Source organism: Pipistrellus hanaki (genome assembly GCF_964339955.1).
Source record: "Pipistrellus hanaki genome assembly, chromosome: 18".
NCBI classification, from domain to species: domain Eukaryota; kingdom Metazoa; phylum Chordata; class Mammalia; order Chiroptera; family Vespertilionidae; genus Pipistrellus; species Pipistrellus hanaki.
In genome coordinates, this window is record NC_140520.1 from 26,292,226 (window position 1) to 26,312,534 (window position 20,309).

At 38.2% G+C, this 20,309-nt stretch overlaps 2 protein-coding genes across 6 annotated transcripts in view; one reads left to right on the forward strand and one right to left on the reverse strand.

The window, feature by feature from the left end:
• Positions 1 to 283: 283 nt before the first annotated feature.
• On the reverse strand, positions 284 to 12,846 carry TATDN3 (TatD DNase domain containing 3). Of its 3 annotated transcripts, none has more exons than XM_084865574.1 (10): positions 12,724 to 12,846; positions 10,439 to 10,471; positions 9,268 to 9,341; positions 8,978 to 9,062; positions 6,884 to 6,946; positions 6,273 to 6,382; positions 5,804 to 5,859; positions 4,709 to 4,821; positions 3,019 to 3,099; positions 284 to 1,313 (listed from the first exon to the last, which is right to left on the reverse strand). In XM_084865574.1, exons 3-10 carry the CDS (start codon positions 9,330 to 9,332, stop codon positions 1,170 to 1,172), a joined length of 717 nt encoding a protein of 238 aa, XP_084721700.1. In that variant the 5' UTR covers positions 9,333 to 9,341; positions 10,439 to 10,471; positions 12,724 to 12,846; the 3' UTR covers positions 284 to 1,169. The 3 variants fall into 3 exon arrangements, with proteins under 3 accessions (XP_084721700.1, XP_084721699.1, XP_084721698.1); XM_084865573.1 differs by lacking the exon at positions 12,724 to 12,846 and adding an exon at positions 12,220 to 12,351 and having other exon boundaries at positions 3,019 to 3,096; XM_084865572.1 differs by lacking the exon at positions 12,724 to 12,846 and adding an exon at positions 12,220 to 12,351.
• The window catches only part of NSL1 (NSL1 component of MIS12 kinetochore complex), a 45,253-nt gene continuing 37,352 nt past the window's right edge, over positions 12,409 to 20,309 (forward strand). For all 3 annotated transcript variants that reach the window (XM_084865569.1, XM_084865570.1, XM_084865571.1), the window contains exons 1-3: positions 12,409 to 12,681; positions 16,441 to 16,519; positions 19,890 to 20,020. In XM_084865569.1, coding sequence (XP_084721695.1) covers positions 12,445 to 12,681; positions 16,441 to 16,519; positions 19,890 to 20,020 — 447 coding nt within the window. In that variant the 5' untranslated portion in view covers positions 12,409 to 12,444. The remainder of the gene's footprint in view (positions 12,682 to 16,440; positions 16,520 to 19,889; positions 20,021 to 20,309) is intronic.

Here is a 20,309-nt window from a genome sequence, read left to right on the forward strand (position 1 = left end):
CTGTAAAAAAAAAAATCAATAAAATATAGTAAAAAACAAACAAACAAACAAAAAAAACCCCAAAAAACCCCAGGGTGGGTCATATTATGGGTTCCCTGGTTTCAAGAAAGAAAAGCTAGAAAATGATTACCCATGGGAGCCACCCTTGCCAGAAAAAAAATGGTTTCAGTTCATATGGTGGTTCAGTTCCTGTGGAGCAAGGTTAGAAGCAGCAGTGATTCCCAATCTCCTGCTAGGACTCCATTACTCGAAAAGCAGTGCAAGGTAGAATTAGAACCCATGGTTTCAGGTTTCAAGTTCAGTTTTATTTCCGAGACAAATATTTTTCGCTCTGACCAGTTTGGCTCAGTGGATAGAGGGTCGGTTTATGGACTGAAGGGTCCGGGTTTGATTCTGGTCAAGGACACAGTTGTAGGCTCCATCCCTAGCCCTGGCTGGGGAGATTGCAGGAGGCAACCAATCAATGTGTCTCTCTCACATCGAGGCTTCTGTCTCTCCTTCTCCCTTCCACTCTCCCTAAAAATCAATGGAAAACTATCTTTGGGTGAGGATTAACAAAAACAAATGACAAATATTTCTCTAAAATTATAATCTTCTTTATCCCTATAAAATGGTTTCTTCAGTTCAGACTAGTAATCAGAACATTTTATTTATTTATTTATTTAATTTATTTATTTATTTTAATATATTCTATTGATCTTTTACAGAGAGGAAGGGAGAGAGATAGAGATCTAGAAACGTCGATGAGAAAGAAACATCGGCCAGCTGCCTCTTGCATACCCCCCACCGGGGATGTGCCCGCAACCAATGTACATGCCCCTGACCGGAATCGAACCTGGGACCTTTCAGTCTGCAGACCGACGCTCTACCACTGAGCCAAACGGGCCTCAGCAGAACATTTCTTTTTTAAAAGATACATTGTATTGATTTCAGAGAGGAAGGGAGAGGGGGAGAGTGATAGAAACATCAGTAATGAGAAAGATCCAGATTGGCTGCCTCCTGCATGTCCCCTACTGGGGATCAAGCCTGTAACCCGTGCATAAGGCCCTTGACAGGAATTGAACCCTTCAGTCTGCAGGCCGACACTCTACCCATTGAGCCAAACCAGCTAGGACCAGAACATTTCTTTTTCTCAAATGCTGCCCCCTTCAGTTCATTCGGCTTTGAAGTTATTTACGGAGCAGGTGCTGGAGCTTGGGGAACAATTTCAACGCATTCTGTGTTGTCACTTCCATAACTTCTTCCACTGAGATTCCTTTCACCTGGGCAATATATTCTGCTGAGATGGTAATGTTCTGGGGTTCATTCCGTACCTGAAAGAGAACAAAGAGATCAAATCAAACATAACTGTCCAAAAAAGCAATCCTTGAAGACTGTAGATAAAATGGAAGAAAATTAGTTAGTAAACACAGATAATGAGTTCTTTTTTTAATGGAGATGGGGGAATAGTGGGAGGCAGTAAGGGGAGAAAGTTTTGAACTTCAGCTTAAAAGCTAGAGCTACACACTGACTGTAAGTCTGTGTTGCTCTTGAAAAGAGCCGTGGGGTATTAACAGTTGAGGTCCCAGCATCAGTCTGCAAACAGTGGACACTTGGCAACCTGCATGACTGATGGGTTAGCTGTCCTTTGGTTTAGTGCTTAGCTGAGTCACTGTAAAAGTCACTGTTCTACTCCTTGGCCCCTTCACCTCACAGGCTACATACATTACAGTTTGATTCAAGAAATGTCATCGTACACATTCAAGAAGTACCAGTACATATCTGAAAGGCTAAACAGATATGTACTGGTACTTCACTGAGTTTAAGATGTATTTCCGCCTCCCCTATTTTAACATCTCTGAAATTGAAACATATTTTACTTAGATTCAATGACATCTCATTGTATAACTGGCAGGTGTTTTTAAATAAATATATTTTATTTTATTTTTAATTAAATTAATTAATTTATTTTTACAGAGAGGAAGGAAGAGGGATAGAGAGTTAGAAACAACGATGAGAGAGAAACATCAATCAGCTGCCTCCTGCACACTCCCCATTGGGGATTTGCCCACAACCAAGGTACATGCCCTTGATGGAATCGAACCCAGGACCTTTGAGTTCGCAGGCCGACGCTCTTATCTATTGAGCCAAACCAGTTAGGGCTGGTTTTTTTGGGTTTTTTTTCTTCATTCTAATGGTCAAAAAACAGTGGTGCATCTACAATCATTTAAATTTGGTGAAATGTATTATTGTTATTAAGTTATCTACTTAAGATGATAATATTGAAAGGAATAAGGTATCTATTAAGTTTAAGAAAAATAACCTGATAACATTCATCAGATATAATTATGGTGAAAACTACCCAAATCACAGTATCAAGTTAAATATACTATGGCAGATTCACACACTGGAATATTATCACTCATTTTACTTACACGGAAATAAATAGAGCCTCATTATAACAATCTAATTAAAAGATTGTTATAAACATTTATTGAGCATCTTACTATATACCAGATACTGCTAAATACATTATTCCATTTAATTCTCACTATAATACTTCAAAGTATTTACTATTTTGCTCACATTTTATAAGTGAAGAACATTTCAGAGACATTAATAACTTGCTCAAAGTCAAACAGTTAGTGGGTAGCAGAAACAGGATTTGAATCCAGGTCTTTCTGACTCTTGACATTGAGCTTTTTGCTATACTGGTCTGGCTTTCATTATCACATAGGTGAGGACATGGTCCATATCAAATAACATTCTTTGGGGCAAAACAATTACATTTAGAAAAGACCTGAAACTAAGTTGATATAACCTCTCGACCTAGCATTAAAATAGGATTCCATTGTATTATACTTACATTGTGATGAGAAACATAGATAAATCAAAAATAGCTCAAATGGAAGATGCAAACTAAATCAAACATGTCAAATTCACGGCTGGTGGGCGGAAGGCATGCCGAGGCAAGCGGCCCGCCGGCTGCGAGTTTTACGTGCTTGATCTAAATCATGTGGAAAACAGAAAACGATTTACCTGTTTTTCTGGTCCTAGTGCAGGTGAATCTGTTTCCAGGCAAATGGAGGTTAAAGGCAACTGTTTCACAAGTTTCTGCTTCTTAGAGAAAAGAAAAAGCTACCGGTAGTAAGTTTAAAACAGAAGTAATAAAGAATTTTTTTAAAAGAACATTAAACCCACATGCCAATGCATTCTACTCTGCAGGAGCTTAAAATTCAAGCTTCAATAGTCAATTGATACATGTTCTCTATGTTCTCATTCTATTACTAACAGATAGATCAGATTCTGGGCCATTAAACAAACTCAATCAATTTAAAAGAGGTGAAATTATACAATGAATGTTTCCTGAACACAAAGTAAAGTAGATATCAGTAATGGAAAGATATCAGGAAAATTCCTAAGTATTTGGAAATTAATAATACACTTTTAAATAGTCACGATGGTCGAAGAGGAAGTCTCAAGGTAAATTAGAAAACATTTAGAACTGAAAGAAAGTGAAAATACAGCAAAGATCACAAACCTATTGCCATATCCATACTTACACTAGAACACAGCTTCATTATAACAATCTAATATTTGTGGGTTGTAATTATATGTGGTTAGTGCTAATGCAACTATTGCATAAAGTATCTATATTTGAAAACAAGGAAGGTTTCAAATAATCTAAGGTTCTACCTAAGAAACTATAAAAAGGATAATATATTGTCAAAAAAGTATTTGACAGAATCCAATATCCATTTTTGATAAAAACACTCATCAGACTACAAAACAGAAGGAACTTCCTTAAACCCTGTAAGAAATCTGCAGCTGATAGTATACTTAATGGTAAAGGAATGGATGTTTTCCCAGGATCAGGAAAAAGGCAAGGGTTTCTGCTTGTACTACTTCTATTCAACAGTCTACTAGCTGTATCCAGTGAAATAAGGCAAGAAAGAAATAAAGGGCACAAACATGGGAAGGGAAAAGTAAATATCTGTATTCAAAGATGACATGATTAGCTACAAAAAAATCCTGAAAAATCTACAAAACACTACCAGCACTAATGAATAATCAGCAAGATCACTTGATAAAAGTTTAATGTGTAAAAATAAACTGTATTTCTATATACTAGCAATGAATAATTGATAACTAAAATTTTAAAACCAATTCCTTTTAAAATAGAATGAAAAATATGACATACTTAGAGATAAATATAACAAAATATGTGCAGGATTTGAATGCTGAAAATTATAAAACATTGATGTGAGAAATCAAAGATCTAAATACAGAGGTATAGTGTATCCATATCAATTATTCCCAAATTGATCTATAGATTCAATGTAATTCCAATAAAAATCCCAGCTAGCTTTTTTTTTTTTTTTTTTTTTTTTTTTTTTAAGAAATCAAGCTGATTCTAATGTAGATGGAAAAGCAAGGGACTTAGAATAGCCAAAATGATCTTGAAAATAAATAATTAGAATTCTCATATTATCTGTTTTCAAAACTTATTATAAATCTAATGTAATGATAATATGATATTGACATAAGGTAGGGACCCAAGATTGATTTTTATAATGTAACTAGAATAACATCAGTGTTATATATAAATATTACATATAAAATATATATCATATATAAAATATGTTTTATATTACATCTAAAATATAAAAGCTCTTATTTTAAAGTGTATTTCACAAAATATAGGTTGAAGTTCAATGAAAGATTTTACCTGTCCACTCCTTATGATAGAAGGAGGGATTGAGAAGAAGTACCCAGCTTTTACTCCTTCCATGGCTACAGAGGGCCGACCGTCAAATGCATGGAGCAGCACTTTGTCAGCACCTCTCAAAAAAAAAAAAGATAAATCAGAATTCCAATTTATTTCCTCAATGAGAGATTTTTCCATTAATCAAATTGAACAGTAAAGATCAGGAATTTGGTCACTATGATATGAGTATGAGGTCCTATGACTTCTGAAGGAGGGGTAAATGTATATACAGTGTTTAAACAGTAGAATAAAAATATTATACATGCTTCACTTTCAGAATAAAATTATTAAACACAATTGAAATTTTAAACAATTATTTAATCTTCCTATACCACCAAACATTTTCCAGAAGTTTGTGAGCTGTCCGATTATCGTTCCTAATAGGTTTTTAAGCAGTCAAATAGTCCTTGGCGAGAATGCTAGTGGAAGAGGAAAAGAGGAGCTAAATGAGTCACAAACTGACTAGTCAGCATTAGTTTCATAAAATCGCCCCTAGTTCTTAAAGGATGGCTGCTCAGCCTGCGTAAAAATCATGCTCTCAGGGACCCCAAAGGGTTCAGCACTCCTCACTGGGAATACCATGCTTTCTAGACGTAGGCAAGTACATTTACTTCACCATTTGGTACTGTTTTTCGAATGGCAGGAGTGACCGTTAGTGGGTTATAACCACAAGTGAGTTATGAAATCAATGTAGTGGGTCAAGACTGACCAGTGTATACACATATATATATTTTTAACACCAAAAAAAGTATTGCTAAAATTTGAAAAGTAATGCTATAAGATACGTTTTTATTTTAGGACTATAAATTACTTGATCCAATTTTTCATTTGTTTTAACCTGGCAAATGATTATAAATATCACAATCGCACTGAAAATCTTGTAAAAGTAGACTGACTTGTAAAAGCACTTTAGTTGACTTCCCTTTCCCCCCCTCCTGCGTCCCCCATCTTCTGCCGTTTAAGAAATCATATTAAAACATGGCCTGTTCTATGAGAAGATGGACTGGAATTACCAAACGTAAACATTAGCCACATTTGTCTCAGGAACCTAAATACCTTGCTCATTTAAGAGGCTGATGGTGGGTCTCCCAGCTGAACGTGAGTGAACATTTCTGTTTAACAAAAAAAAAAAATTCCTTTTAAGAACTTAATGTGACATCATTTTGTCCTATTAAAGTAATTGAGAGGAAAAGAAATCCAGAGCTCCATTTTATTTTTTTATTTTTATTATTTTTTTTTTAATATATTTTATTGATTTTTCACAGAGAGGAAGAGAGAGATGGAGAGCTAGAAACATCAATGAGAGAGAATCATTGATCAGCTGCCTCTTGCACACCCCCTACCGGGGATGTGCCCGCAACCAAGGTACATGCCCTTGCCCGGAATCGAACCCGGGACCTTTCAGTCTGCAGGCCGACGCTCTATCCACTGAGCCAAACCGGTCCCGGCCAGAGCTCCATTTTAAAAAGAATCATTTTAATTGGCTCTATAGATATGCATATAGAGAGACGGTTAATTAACCTACAAAGGCAAATTTAGTCTTTTGGCTAACTGGATCTGTCTGATGAGGACTTGTCTTTGCTCCTCCTTTTGTTCATCAGTGCGAGCAAACCTGGGGGAGAAGTCCAGTCCCACCTATAACAGAAAAGTCAAACAGAATTACATTTGTCATGGTTTAATGAACCCAAAAAATTATATTATGGAGCAGTCCTGTCCAAGAGAAAGATAATGGGAGCCATATGTGCAAGCCACATACATAACTTCACATTTTCTAGTCAGCCACATTAAAGACACTAACAAGAAATGGGTGAAATTAATTTTGATAATAGACTTTATTTAATCCAGTATACCTCAAACATATCATTATTATATAGTAATGCATTATTTCAACACATGATTAATATAAAAATTATTGAGTTGTTTTACATGATCTCTTTGGGGTGCTAAGACTTTGAAATCCTCTGTGAGTTTTATACTAAGAGCACATCTCAATCTGGACCAGTTATTATTCAGCTGGATGGGGTGAACATGATTATCCAAGTCAGTTATAATCACCAATATCAAATTACGGGTTCTTTTCATATATCACATGAAGGTCTGAATTAGAAGTCATTTGATCAGTTAATGAGTGTTTACCTCTCCAATTGCCAATAATCGATCCTTATAATTCTCGATAATGGGCAAAGCTACATCCAAATCCTGGGAGAAAACAAAGTATATCTGTTAAAACAGGAGAACGAAACGGATATTTTATAAACACCTATTAAAGGCCAAGCACTATGCTGTATTGGTTCTTTACATATATTCTGTTCCTTTAACCAGTGAGGAACTAGGAATAGTAACCCTAGCACAGTGAGCACTTCTCTCTGGGTAGGATCCCATAACGTATTCAGGTCACAGGAATGAAATTGTTTATAAAGATGCACACTTAGACACTTCCTTCTGTTTAGGTGGCATTTCCTGGCATTTAGGACTGATCTGATTTCCTGGAATAGCTGGAATTCCTGGAGAGAAGAAAGCCACCTTTGTGAGTTTTGGGAAGCGCATTATGTTATGTTCTCCTTTTAGGTTATCATTGGTTTGTGAGTTTGTAATAGCGATAATCCCATACACTCTTTGTGCTCTCTGTACTGATTTCTTTTGTCTTCATAATCTTTCTTAGCCTATTCTTGTTCTACAGGTTCAACAATATAAACACTAAGTACCATATATGTGCTTGTCTTTCAATCATTGAAGTAACTGTGTATCATTAGTTTCCACAATATTACTATTACACTTAGAGAATTTGCCCTCTGAGGTTTCCCTTGTCAGATAAAGGAAAGACAAATATGTAGAAAATTTGCTTCTTTTAAAATATTTTGAAGATTGTAGTCTCAGGATATGTAAGTTGCAAGGTGCCTCTGAGGATAATTCAGGTTGCAGTTCAAATGTCACCGCCTCAGACAGGCCTTTCTTGACTACACAATCTAAAAACTATCATCCATAATTCCTATCATGCAATCTTATTTTATTGTCTTTAAAGCACTTAGTGCTACCAAAAGTTTTCTTGTTCATATATCTAATTGATTGTCTGCCTCCACTTAGAATCTACTTTCATGAGAGGGATATTACTCTAAAGTGCTTGAGTGGGAGCTCAGTAAACACTAGATTGATGACTAAATGAATGCCTATTGCTATAAACCTCTACATAAATGAAACAAATGCCATTCTGCTATGATCCCCAACATTTTCAGAATTGTAACTCTCTGGGGAAATTTTATCACATCAACTACCCAGAAGAGTTACAGAATAAGAACTTATTTTTACATGAAGTGAATTCAATGTAATTTTGTTGCAAAATTAAGTAGAGCTACTTAGGGCATTCAAATGTAGGGATACAGATTCATTATTACAAAAAAAAAGAATGGACCTCATCACTTTATTCACAGGTAACACAAAGTCTTCACTCCTTCAAAATGGGGCTGTTGATCCCAATATGTAATAAAGCACTCAAAAAACTGTGCATCTCCCCAATGCTGAGTCAGGAGTCAAGTCTGAAATATCAGACATGTTGCTATGGTGAGTCAGTGCTAGCTCACGGGTAGGATCTTTTTTAGAGAGGGCATGAAAGCCATGCAGTTTAGTAGATCAAGAGCCCTCCTATAGGGATGGGTTCAATGTTCAAAGATACTGTGTCCTTGAGCTCCAGTGTTCCCTCACAGTAGTGCATCTGTGAATTTGTATCTTTCTTTCTCTGGATACTTTATCACCTTGCTACCAAATCAATATAACAATATGATGGGGAAAAAAAAAAAAAAAAGAGTGAAAACAAATCACATGTAATTCTGCAAGATTGTCATAACTACTATCATTTCTGTTTTTCTTTATTGTCTTTTGTTTATAGGATATATGTTTACATGATGTCACTCACTGTGAATAAACCATTTGTATCCTGCTTTTCTCCATATATTATACTGCAAACATTTTCCATGTTACTACATAAATAGTATAGTCTTCATTTTTAATAAATGCGTTATAGTTAATACTCTACAAGCTAACTAATTATTTATTTCTGAACCCTTAGGCTGTTCCCCCTTTCTCTCTATTACAAATAATTCTGCCACAAACATCTCTGGGAAAGAAGGTAGCATTGCCTTCTTTTAGATTATTGCCTTGCACTATAAAGTGAAGGATTACCAAGTCAAAGGTATCATCATGTTCTACGGTCCTTGTTTTATCTGTTACTGTTACCTTTAACGTGACACCTCTTTGGTCCTCTGGTGAAAGTCCTTGAACTGGATGAACACCCAAGCATGGCAGGACAAACCCGTTATACCTAACAGTGTAGAATGAATTGAGAAGCTGAGTATGAGACTAGCAGACAAAGTTACTCTAAAGGATAAGTAGGAAATAATTGCTAGGGCTATAGTAATATTTTTCTTCCCATTCTCTTTAAAAACTGATAATCTATGATATTATGAACATGACATCATAGCTTATCCTTATTAGCAACTCTTTAAGTTCTTAGTGAGAAGTCTCACCTTTCTGAAAGCTGCATAATCTTTTCAAATTCTCCTGAATGTTCAGCGACCACCACAAGAGCCATAACATTGGCCTGAAGCAAAAAAGAACAGAATAGAATAGCTAGTCTCGAGCAATAGAACATCCAATATAATTAAATAAAATTATAAAGTTTTCTGTGATTTTAGTTATTCTTGCTCATCGATACTCCATCGGTACAATAATAATGGCTATCACTGAGTACTATGTTTCAGGCACTGTGTTCAGTGAACATAAATATTACCTTAGTTTAGGGGTGTCGAACTCAATCAGAGAAGGGGCCAAAATCTAAAATCCAGCCTAAATCGCGGGACGAATGGTTTACTGAACAGTCATAAACTGACAATGTCATAAACTGACAGCGGAGTGCAGTGATGACAGCGCGGTGCGGGCCACATTGCAAGGCCTGGCGGGCTGGATTTGGCCCGCGGGCCTTGTGTTTGACACATGTGCCTTAGTTTAATCTACACAACCTTATGAAGTGGCATTGCTGTAATCCCTATATAGGCCAGGAGACAGAATTCTGGATGGAGTGAAATTATTTGCCCAAGATCATTAGGTCTGTGTAACTCCAAAGCCCATACTCCTAATTAATGTCATAGTGAAAGAGGGTTGAACATAAAAATACACTGACAGCTACTTCTAAACTAACACTTTGGGGGAAGACCATGAAATGCTAGTGATAATGAATTTTATAAACCCTTCCAAAAATTAATAATTTTTCTCAAACATATCAAATTGTTCCCAAAACTTTTATAATCTCTCCAAAATTCCCAGGATAATGTTAATTTTAGAACCAACAGATGGATCATCTGTTCCGTATTGCTGGTAAGTGTGATGGCTGGGGGAACATGTTTCAATCCAGACTATCCTGTCTGTATCATTTCACTTGCGGTATGTTTTGGGACAAGTTAGTCTGTAGGCCTTAGTTTCCTTATCTACAAATGGGCAATAAATAGTTGGCTAAAAATAACAAGTTTCCTCAGAAGGTTGTTGTGAAACATTAAATGAAATAATGTACAGAAAGGGCTTAGGTCAGTACTTGTCACACAGTAAACCCCTAATAAATGCAACTTATTACTACTGAAGCATCAATATAGCATATCTAGAACAAAAACAAAAACAAAAGGGCAATTATAGATATTGACTTACTTTCTTAGCTTTTTCCAACACATCATCCAGATCCTAAAACAAGCACAAGTTACCACAGTTATTTCAGATGAATAAGTAGCTGCTCTTTGGCTGTGTATATCACTTTAGTGGAGGCACCTTAAAGAATGACACCGATGGCAAGAAACAGTGTGGTGGAATGTGAAGAACCTACACTGATTGACCCACCTTTCATTTCCTCTTTCTTTTTCTTAGTGACATTTGGCATCTGTTCCCACTCCACTAACATGGAAACTGTTATTGTCAACTGTGGAGGGCACTTCTCCATATCTCACTTACCCCTCAGTAGCATTTAGGAGTTCCTCACTTATCCACCCCTCCCTTCCTGAGATATTTTTCACTCTTGGCTTCTGCAACACCACTCATCTGCAAATGCCACTCTTTTACTGGCTGCTACTTTTCCCTCTTCTTGACTGGCTCTTTCTCCTCTATCTGACTTCAGGGCCCTCTGGGCCTCCCTCTGTACTCACCTGAAGTGATCTTACCCATGGGTTTACATGACATTCATTACTATGCTAATGAGTCCCCAGTTGTTATCGTCAGCCTATAATCTTCCTAAAACCCAAGATTCACATTTAAAAATGACTATAAAGAAAAATATAAAAAACAAACATTTTTTTTTTAAAGAAAAAGAATGACAATATGACCTCTCCACCTGGATGGATCTTAGGCTTCAACATATACCAACTCTATGCTCTCCCTAACAAACCTCTTCCTTTGGCCTTCCCTCCACAATGTGTCTTCTCTCAGCTCAGTCAACAGCTCATCAGTACTCCATCGGTAGTACTATCGTCCTCCCTGCAGCATCAAATCCTCTCTTTCCCTCCCTCTCCACACACAATTCCCCAGCACATAGATCCTATTTCTAAAATACACCTTCAATACATCTGCTTCTCTCAAACTCCCCTGCAACCACCATCACCTCTTATCTATTGTACATACAGCAGAAGGTCCCAAATGGCTCTTCTAGCTTCCACCCTCCCTCTCCTCTGTTTGCCACACATCAGCAAAAGTTTTAAAATGGATATCAGATCTTATCATTCTCTTAAAAAAAAAAAAGACAAGATTCGCATTGTTTTAATGAACCCCAAACTCCTTACTGACTTATCACACTTATCCCTGCAAACCTCTTCAGTCTTGTTTCATCCCCCCCTGTCCCCCTCCTTCCAGCATTTGATAGCATGAATGTGCCAGGTCAACCTGCCAGCGGTCATCCTACATCCATCTTCTGTTTGGCTCCCCGTCTACCCCGCCAAATAGACACCGCTCTTCCTTCTCTATTATAAGCCTCTGGTTTCCAATATAGCGGGCAAGACACTTTGTAAGATATGTACACATATAATACCTTAATTAAAAAATGAAAAATAAAAAAATATATTCCACACACACAAAAAAGACACTTTGGAATTCTGATCTGGTGTGTGTAATGTTCTTTCTGTTTGCATGGGATCAGAAACATGTTGGGAAAAGTGGATTCTCAGCCGGGCCCAGCGCAGGTAGGGAGGGGTAAGAACTCCGGTAACCGGCAACAGCCAGTGGAAAAGGAGACACGGGGCTTCTGCTATTCGGGATCGGAAAGAAAGATCAGTAGATTGCGGCTAATAACTAGGGAGCCAAAAGCAGGTCGCACCGGCCACAGCCCGGCCTGGGTGTGAGTATGGGGCTCCGTCCTAAGAAACGAGAGCAAAGACAGCCCAGACCAGTACGGGGGCAGGGGATGGGGGATCTCCCCGCTCCCACGGCCCGGCCTCGCCCTCACGCACGTGGTCGAAGTCCGGGGCGGAAAGGTGGCAGTGGCAGTCCACCAGCCCTCCGCCCACCGCCCCCATCGCCGCGGCTTGCGGGGCCCTGGAATCGGCCCGCGCAGCCTCGGCCCGGAACCTTCCTGCGGCGGCGGCCTGAGTTTCCGGCCGCTGCACCCGGGCACTTTCTCCGGTGGCACTCACTTCCGCTCCCAGAGTTCCCGCCCCCCGGTTCAAACCGGGAAAATGGCGGGGGCTCCCGAGTTGGGCAGCCTCTCGCTTCCGCGGGCCGTGGAGAGCGTGGCCGGGACAGAAGACCGCGCCGCGGGCTCCGCCGCCACCCCGCGGGAGGACTTCCGCGTGCGCTGCACCTCGAAGCAGGCCGTGCTGGAGCTGATGGAGCTGTGCGGCCGCTTCGTGCGGCAGCTCGGGGACGCGCTGCCGGCGGAGGTTCGGGAGCCCGCGCTGCGAGACGCGCAGTGGGTACGGGCCCAGTCGCCGGCACTTGTTTCCCCCTCCTCTTACCCAGTCTCAGGGCTTCGGCAGAGTTAGCGGTGCCCGCGCTCAGGAAAAGCAGCCCGGGGAACGCGAGGGAACGGAGTAGATCAGGGGGCCGCCGGGCAGTGCTCATCACCAGCGCTGTCCGATGGGAAAGAACGAGGCGAGCTGTACAAAAAGTTAGAAAAGACAGGGCAATTAATGGTAATAACAGGTTTTACTTAGCCCACTGTGACCAAGATAGCGTTTTACTTTGTAATGATAATAATAAAAACCTGGAGGAGATATTTTACATTCTTTTCTAAAATATATTTTATTGATTTTATTTTATTTTATTTTTTTTACAGAGAGGAAAGGAAATGGATAGAGAGTTAGAAACATCGATCAGCTGCCTCCTGCACACCCCCTACCGGGGATATGACCGCAACCAAGGTACATGCCCTTGATTGGAATCGAACCTGGGATCTTTGAGACCTCAGGCCGTGGCTCTATCCACTGAGCCAAATCGGTTAGGGCCATTTTTTTTGTTGGTATCCAACTTTTCCCAATTGGTGTCTGAAATTTACAGCTCATCTTTCGGATTAGCCACTATTGAAGGCCTAAGTGGCTCCCTATTCGAGTGCATATAAACTCCGGGAGGATTTCTCCAGGAACCGGAATCCTGGAAGTTGAGTCCGGCACCAGGATTAGCTTTTGGTCTTTCCTTTTGCCTGCTTTTTAGAATGTTTTGTAAAGAGAGTGGAAATATCTCTCCTATAAGTCTGAAGTAGATAAGGAAGCTGTCTTGAGATTATAAACGTCTCCTAAGATCATAACTGGCCCTTAGAGCACATTTCCCCTTCCTTTCTCAAATGTTTTGTAAAACCTTTGAAGATTTTTTTTTTTTTTTTTTTTTTGAGGGGAAAGATACAACAAATTGAGGGATTGGTGGCTGTCATAACAAAGCACACATTTTCTATGTAGAAACAATTTTTTAAATGCAGCACACCTGGGAGTGTGACTGATCACAATGCAAACAATAAAAATAAAGGATAAGTGGAAGACGAAGAAATACTTAACTTACTCCCTGGGTTGTGCTGTATTCCAGTTTTGTATAAACAGTGGCTCTTATTCCCTTCTGTAACCAAGGAAAGAATAGACACTCTTAGTAGTTTTTTGGGAAGGATGCTGTTTTGTTGTGTAATGATCTTAAGAGTTTGCCCCTGTCTAGGAACTGCTAAGGTAAACTACCAAGGAAATTGACTTGTGTTTTCTTTTAAATAAGAGAACAAATAAAAGGCAGAGGCTTTAATTATGTTGACATACCCCAATCTAAAACTACATAATATAGTAACAGATTTTCTTAAAAAAAATAGCATTGGTACAATTGTGCCAATGCCACAATGGCAATTTGTATTCCCAAGTAATCCTTGGAAGCCAAAAAATTTTAAAGTGTAAAATGTGTGCTTTACTTTATAGCTATGTATTATTTGATTTATGCTTATTTTTAATTATACAAAATATCAAATATATCCTCATTGTAAAAAGAAATAGCATAAAGCAAAGTCTTTGAATTTCCTTTCCCCATCCCTTTTCTTTCCTGGAATTAACTTACTATTTTGGAGGGTACAAAGAGAATATAATCCTTCACCCTTCTTTATGATTTTAGATCTCTCTCACTTTCTCTGTTTTTTTGTTTCGTTTCGTTTTAAACATTAAGTGTCATGCTGATATATTTAGCAACCTGCTCTCCCCATTTTTTCTCTTATCCAATATGTCAATATTATGTACAGATATCCTTCATTCTTTTTAAGTATTGCATGGTATGGATATATTGAATATTTAACCATTCTTCTAATTTTGAATTTAAATTTAGTGATTTTTCTCCTCAGTATTTTATAATTTCAAATAGTGTTAAAATAAAGATTCCTAGTGCATCCTCTTTATGGTCTTACTAGAAGCCTGGTGCATGACATTTGTGCACTGGGGCGGGGGGCAAAGGGGGGGGCTCTGTCAGCAGGGCCTGTGACCTCTCAGTCCAGGACCCCTAGGAGGTGGGCAAGGCTCTTGCTGCTGCATTCACCAGCTGCAGCGCTCCCTCATTGAGCTCCTGCATTGAGTGTCTGCCCCCTGGTGGTCAGTGTGCATCATAGTGACCTGTCATTCAGCCATTGGGTCGATTTGCATATTAGGATTTCATTTGTAGCAATGTATCCTAACCTAAAGGGCTATTTATTCTCATCCTATATAATAAAACCCTAATATGCAAATCGATCAAACAGCAGAACGACTGGTAACTGATCACCATGGGACAGATGCTCAACACAGGAGCTGCCCTCAGGCCCCAGGCGGGCCAAGGTGGGTGTCAGCAGGGCCCCCCCAATTGCCCCACAGATCGGCTCTGATCGCCAGCTAGGCCTGGAAATCCTACCCATGCATCCATTTCGTGCACTGGGCCCCTAGTTGTTAGATAATAGGGAATGTGCATTCAGAATTTTAGTGGTGCTTCTTCCAAATTCCTTTATTTTTTGTTAATATTCATCCTAGGATATTTTTTGCCATTGAAAAAGAGTGGAAGGAGGGGAGGGGCACAAGAAAGAGAGAGAGAAACATCGATGTGAGAGAAACATATTGATTGGTTGCCTCCTGCACGTGCCCCGAACAGGGCTGGGAAGTGAATTGAACCCCTGACCCCTCAAATTTGCAGGCCGACACTAACCATTGAACATCACCAGCCAGGGCAGTCCTTTATTTTTTAATGTAGTAACATTAAAAAAAATAATTCTTTATTGTTGAAAGTAATACATATGGCCCCTCCCACATTGACCCCCTCCAGCCCACCCTCACCACCTCCCCCCCTGTTCCAGGTCTTCAGCACCCTATCATCTGTGTCCATGGTTATGCATATATGCATACAAGGTCTTTGGTTGATTACCTCCCACCCGCCAACCCTCCCTGCCTTCCCCTACAAATATATAGATTAGTACAGTGAATACCCATATATCCATCACCAAATTTAATAGTTATCAAAAATTTGTTACTTCCTATTTTCATGCAAATTCAAGATGTCATGTGATTTCATCCTACACCCAGTATACATCTCTAAAAAATACAGTCCTTTATAAAGCAGACAATTTCACTTTCTTTTAAGCATATATATTTTTCTTCTTGTTAACAATGACTTTCATTCACAGCATGTGTAGTACATATACTTTTGAGATTCAACTGAGCCCAAATTTGTTAGCTTTTATTTTTTTTTAAATTTTCATTTAAGAAGTATATGTTTTTGTTTGAAAGACTATTCTAAAATTTTGGATTGAATTATCTCAGGTAGTTTAATGGCTGTCAGTGAAAATGTAGGTAGAATTAATTGCAATGGAATCTTAATTGAAAATAGTATACTAATAGGCTAATCTGCTATTTTTTAAATATTCTCTTTCACAAATCTGAAATTATGCCCTGACAGGCATGGCTCAGTGGTTAGTTGGCCTGCACACCAAAGGTCAAAGGTTTGATTCCAGTCAAGGGTGACATGTACCTGGGTTGCAGGTGTAGTCCCCGCCCCGGGTTGGGGCAAGTTGGGAGGCAACCAGTCCATGTGTCTCTCTCACATCAATGATTCTTTCTCTCCCCACTTACTCAGGAAATCAATGGAAAAAATATCCTCGGTGAGGATTAACAAGAAACAGATTATCTTGGCCAAAATGTTTAAATTCAGCATTTGAGGTTGTTTTTAGTGACATTACTATTGTGAATTTATTGCAGACGTTTGAATCTGCTGTGCAAGAGAATGTCAGCATTAATGGGCAGGCGTGGCAAGAAGCTTCAGATGACTGTTTCAGGGGTAAGTGATTTCACCATATCCTTCGGTTGCTAATTTCTGAGTTATTTTTGTAGCTATCTTATTTTGAATTCTCATTTTCAGTGTTACTTCTCTTTAAAATGTATTTTACTGGGAGGGGAGAGAGGAAACTAATCTAGAAGACTATTGAAGTTGTATTCTGAGGAAAACAACATAGTAGGTACCTTGATCTTTATATTTCTGTCTGGCACTCTCAACAGGACTTTCGTCTGATCAGTCTTTAAAAGTACCCTTGTCAGTAGTATATTGGAAAATATTCCCAGATGAAGAAACAGGCCCAGAGAATTCCTATGATTAATACCTTATGAATCAGGTTGTATTTTTACAAGTGATCCTTAGGCAGTGAAAAACCCTTAGGAATGTGAAGTTAAACTATAAGAATACTATGTCAAATATGAAATCAATATTTAGAGAAACCTTAAAATGACAGAACATTTCCTGGTCTAAAGCAGACTTGATTGTACCCTAACTAATGTTATTGACATATCTAAAGAAATCAAAGTTTTTGGTAGGAAGAAAATGTTCAGTGTAGGAAGAGAAAATTCAGTAGAAAAATGATGATCGGTGTGGAAAAAGAAGCAGAGCTCTTCAGCAATGTCTTGAAGAAGCGGGCCAGCGTGTTTTTGTCTGTCCCCTGAGTGGTATTATAGAGATCCGATGAGCATTGTTTAATGATGCTTTTAGCTGTTCTGATTACTCCAAACCCATCAAATAACCCTCTGTGGTTGTAATTTTTCTTCTCAACATTGAGATAATACTTTGCTCAGAAGACTTTACTGTCCAATGCTTGGGATTATCACAGGGATGGGCGAAAGTAGGTTTACAGTTGTAATACCAACAAATAATAAATAATAATACAAGAATAAACTGTTTTGTGTACTCACAACTATAAACCCACTTTTGCACATCCCTGTGTAGTAGTTATCTTCTCAGAGTTACCAACTTGTATTTTTTCTGGTTTACGTATTAAGACATTAAAAACAGTAACACTGGATTTTTCAAATATTATTAGAGTGGATTGTAGGGAAGAGGGAGTGTATCAGAACCATCTACAAGTTCAAGCTATACAGCCTTTACTGTGTCTTTATCTGACTCTTTTTCTCTAAGGTCATTTTAGAATTGCTTTATTGATTGGCACAGACTGCCTTTAGCAATAGGATTAATCCGTTTATAGATTAGCACGTATATGCCCTGACAGGCTGGTAACCTGGGTGGGGTATCTTTGTCTCCTTTCCCCCTCATAACTGTGAGGGAAAATAGTCATAACCCTTGTACTTTTTTTTTTTTTTTAATATATTTTTATTGATTTTTTACAGAGAGGAAGGGAGAGAGATAGAGAGCTAGAAATGTCGATAGAGAAACACCGACCAGCTGCCTCTTGCACACCCCCCACTGGGGATGTGCCCGCAACCAATGTACATGCCTCTGACCGAAATCGAACCTGGGACCCCCCAGTCCCCAGACCGACGCTCTACCACTGAGCCAAACTGGTTTCGGCCCTTGTACTTTTTTTTCATGGGCACTTGATAAATGTCAGCCACTATGCCAACTGCCGGGAGATAAATGCAAGGACATGGTCCTTACCATTTAGCAACTCATCGTTAATGGGAGGAAATGGACAAGGAATCAGTATACTCTTTGGGAAGTGGGAGTAGACATAACAGAGTAGGTTGTTAAATGCACGTAATAAATGAGAATGTGCTGGACAGAAAGGAAGTAGGAAGGGCATTTCAGAGGAAACAGCATGTGCAAAGGCACAAAGGATTGCTTTGTTTTGAACATGTCAGAAGTGAATTGGGAAAACTAATGGCAGATATGATCAGAAAAATACGTTGGGGCCGGTCACAGAGAGCCCCCTCGGATGTGCTCAAGAAATTGCACTTTACCTTGTAGGTAATGGGAACTGGTGAAGGCTTTTAAAGTAGAACTTACAGGAAAGCTAATGCTGGCTCTGTGTGGGGGTGAATTGGAGAAGGGAAAAATTCAAGGCCGACAGACCTCAGGGAGGTTATTGCAGTAGTACAAGATCTGCCCCAGGACAGTGGGAAAGGAGAGAGAGAAAAAGGTACAAGAGATGTTCAGCAGGTAGAATTAATAGGATTTGTATCTGATCCTGATACATAGAAGCAATAAGTAAGCTTCACAAGGGCAGAGGTGTTTGTCTATTTTATTCACTGAGATTTTTGTGTAAAAGAGTGAACAAACAAATGAATGAATATAGGAATATACATATAAGTGAAAGCAACTTCTTTTCTGCCCCTTAACTACCCTGAGTGGATTTGATTTCAGGATGATTGACCAGGCACATTTAAAAATTAAAATGTAAGTTCCTTGAAAGCAGAGATTATATATTTTTTTCCTCATTACTATGTTTTCAATACTTAGCTTGACACACAGTAGGCACCCACTAAATATTTGTTAAATTAATGACTTCCCTGCTCAAATTGTTTATACATTTCACTTTTATAGCTTTATCATTAGGTGGCACTAAGAAATCATTTTCTTCCCTATATAGATTTAGCTGGGAGACTTGATTTTTTTTTTTTTAGCTGATTGTGAAATAGTACATTCTTTCTTTCAGGTTACTGATTGAACTTTTCAAATGGATAAATTAAAATTTAGGGAAGATTGCTCATTTAAATGACTTTTTAAAGTTAGAAATGACCGTATCTCTTTTAATATCCTTCAAAATAAGTAATTTAGTTGGACTTAATATTTGTTACATCAATGAAAGGCCAAACTGCACCTCAGTTATCTCTACCCAACATGTAAATATATGCTGATATATATCAGCAGTGTCTAAAAATGTTTCCAAAAAATATGTATGGTACTTCTCACTAATGAAGCTTTGACACTGCAGAACACAAGCTATAAGACCTGTTAAGCTGATGACCTTTAGTGTTTAATAAAACTTTTAAAAACTTTATTTTAGAGAGAAAGGAAGGGAGAGAGAGAAACATTGATTCTTTTCTCCACGCATTTATACATTCGTTGGTTGCTTATTGTATGTGCCTTGATCTGATATTGAACTGCAACCTTGTCATATTGATATGATGCTTTAACCAACTGAGCTAACTGGCCGAGGCCTCTTTCCTCCCTATAACTGTGAGAGTATTAAAATAGAAGTTAGTTTTTAATATTTAAAAAAAAAAATAGCTTTCTCTGACTAATCAGTTGTTCAATATATGAAAGAATCAATCACCAAAGTGAGGGCATCCACTAACTTGCCAAGTTTGTTTTCCTTAATTATTTTGTGTTTTCTAAATTTAGTTTAATTACATTACATTCTATGTAGAATATAAACAATGTGTCTTAAGGAATTTTTTGATAGGTTTTTTTTTTCTTTAAATAGATTCTGATATCAAAGAACTTGAAGATCACTTTGATGAAATCATAGTAGACTTAGCCACGAAACGTAAGCAGTATCCCAGAAAGATCCTTGAATGTGTCATAAAAATTATAAAAGCAAAACAAGAAATTCTGGTAAGATGATTTATCTTTAAAATAGTAAAGTTTATGTTATGTCTCATTAAAGTATAGAATTTGTGTAAAGATAAATGACTTATTTTTATTTTTCCTTCTTTAATTACTTCTGTTTTTGCCTCTTGAAGACTTTTTTCCTGTTCTAACATCCTAACATAGACTTTGAAGATGGAAGATTGACAATGAGTTTATAATTCTGATACCAGGAAGGAAAAAGAAAAAGAATTTTATTTTTCAAGGCTTTTCTTTCTATTTGTCATTCGTGTTTAGCATATTATTTGTATATGAG

What these genes read in the sequence shown, in the direction of transcription:
- TATDN3 (XM_084865572.1), bottom strand. Translation starts at nt 12,285, where the DNA reads ATGGGGGCGGTGGGCGGAGGGCTGGTGGACTGCCACTGCCACCTTTCC. An exon ending in ATTATGCAGCTTTCAGAAAG is followed by an intron (nt 9,063 to 9,267) that starts GTGAGACTTCTC and finishes CTACACTGTTAG; the next exon opens with GTATAACGGGTTTGTCCTGC. An exon ending in CAGCCTCTTAAATGAGCAAG is followed by an intron (nt 4,822 to 5,803) that starts GTATTTAGGTTC and finishes TTTTTTTGAGAG; the next exon opens with GTGCTGACAAAGTGCTGCTC.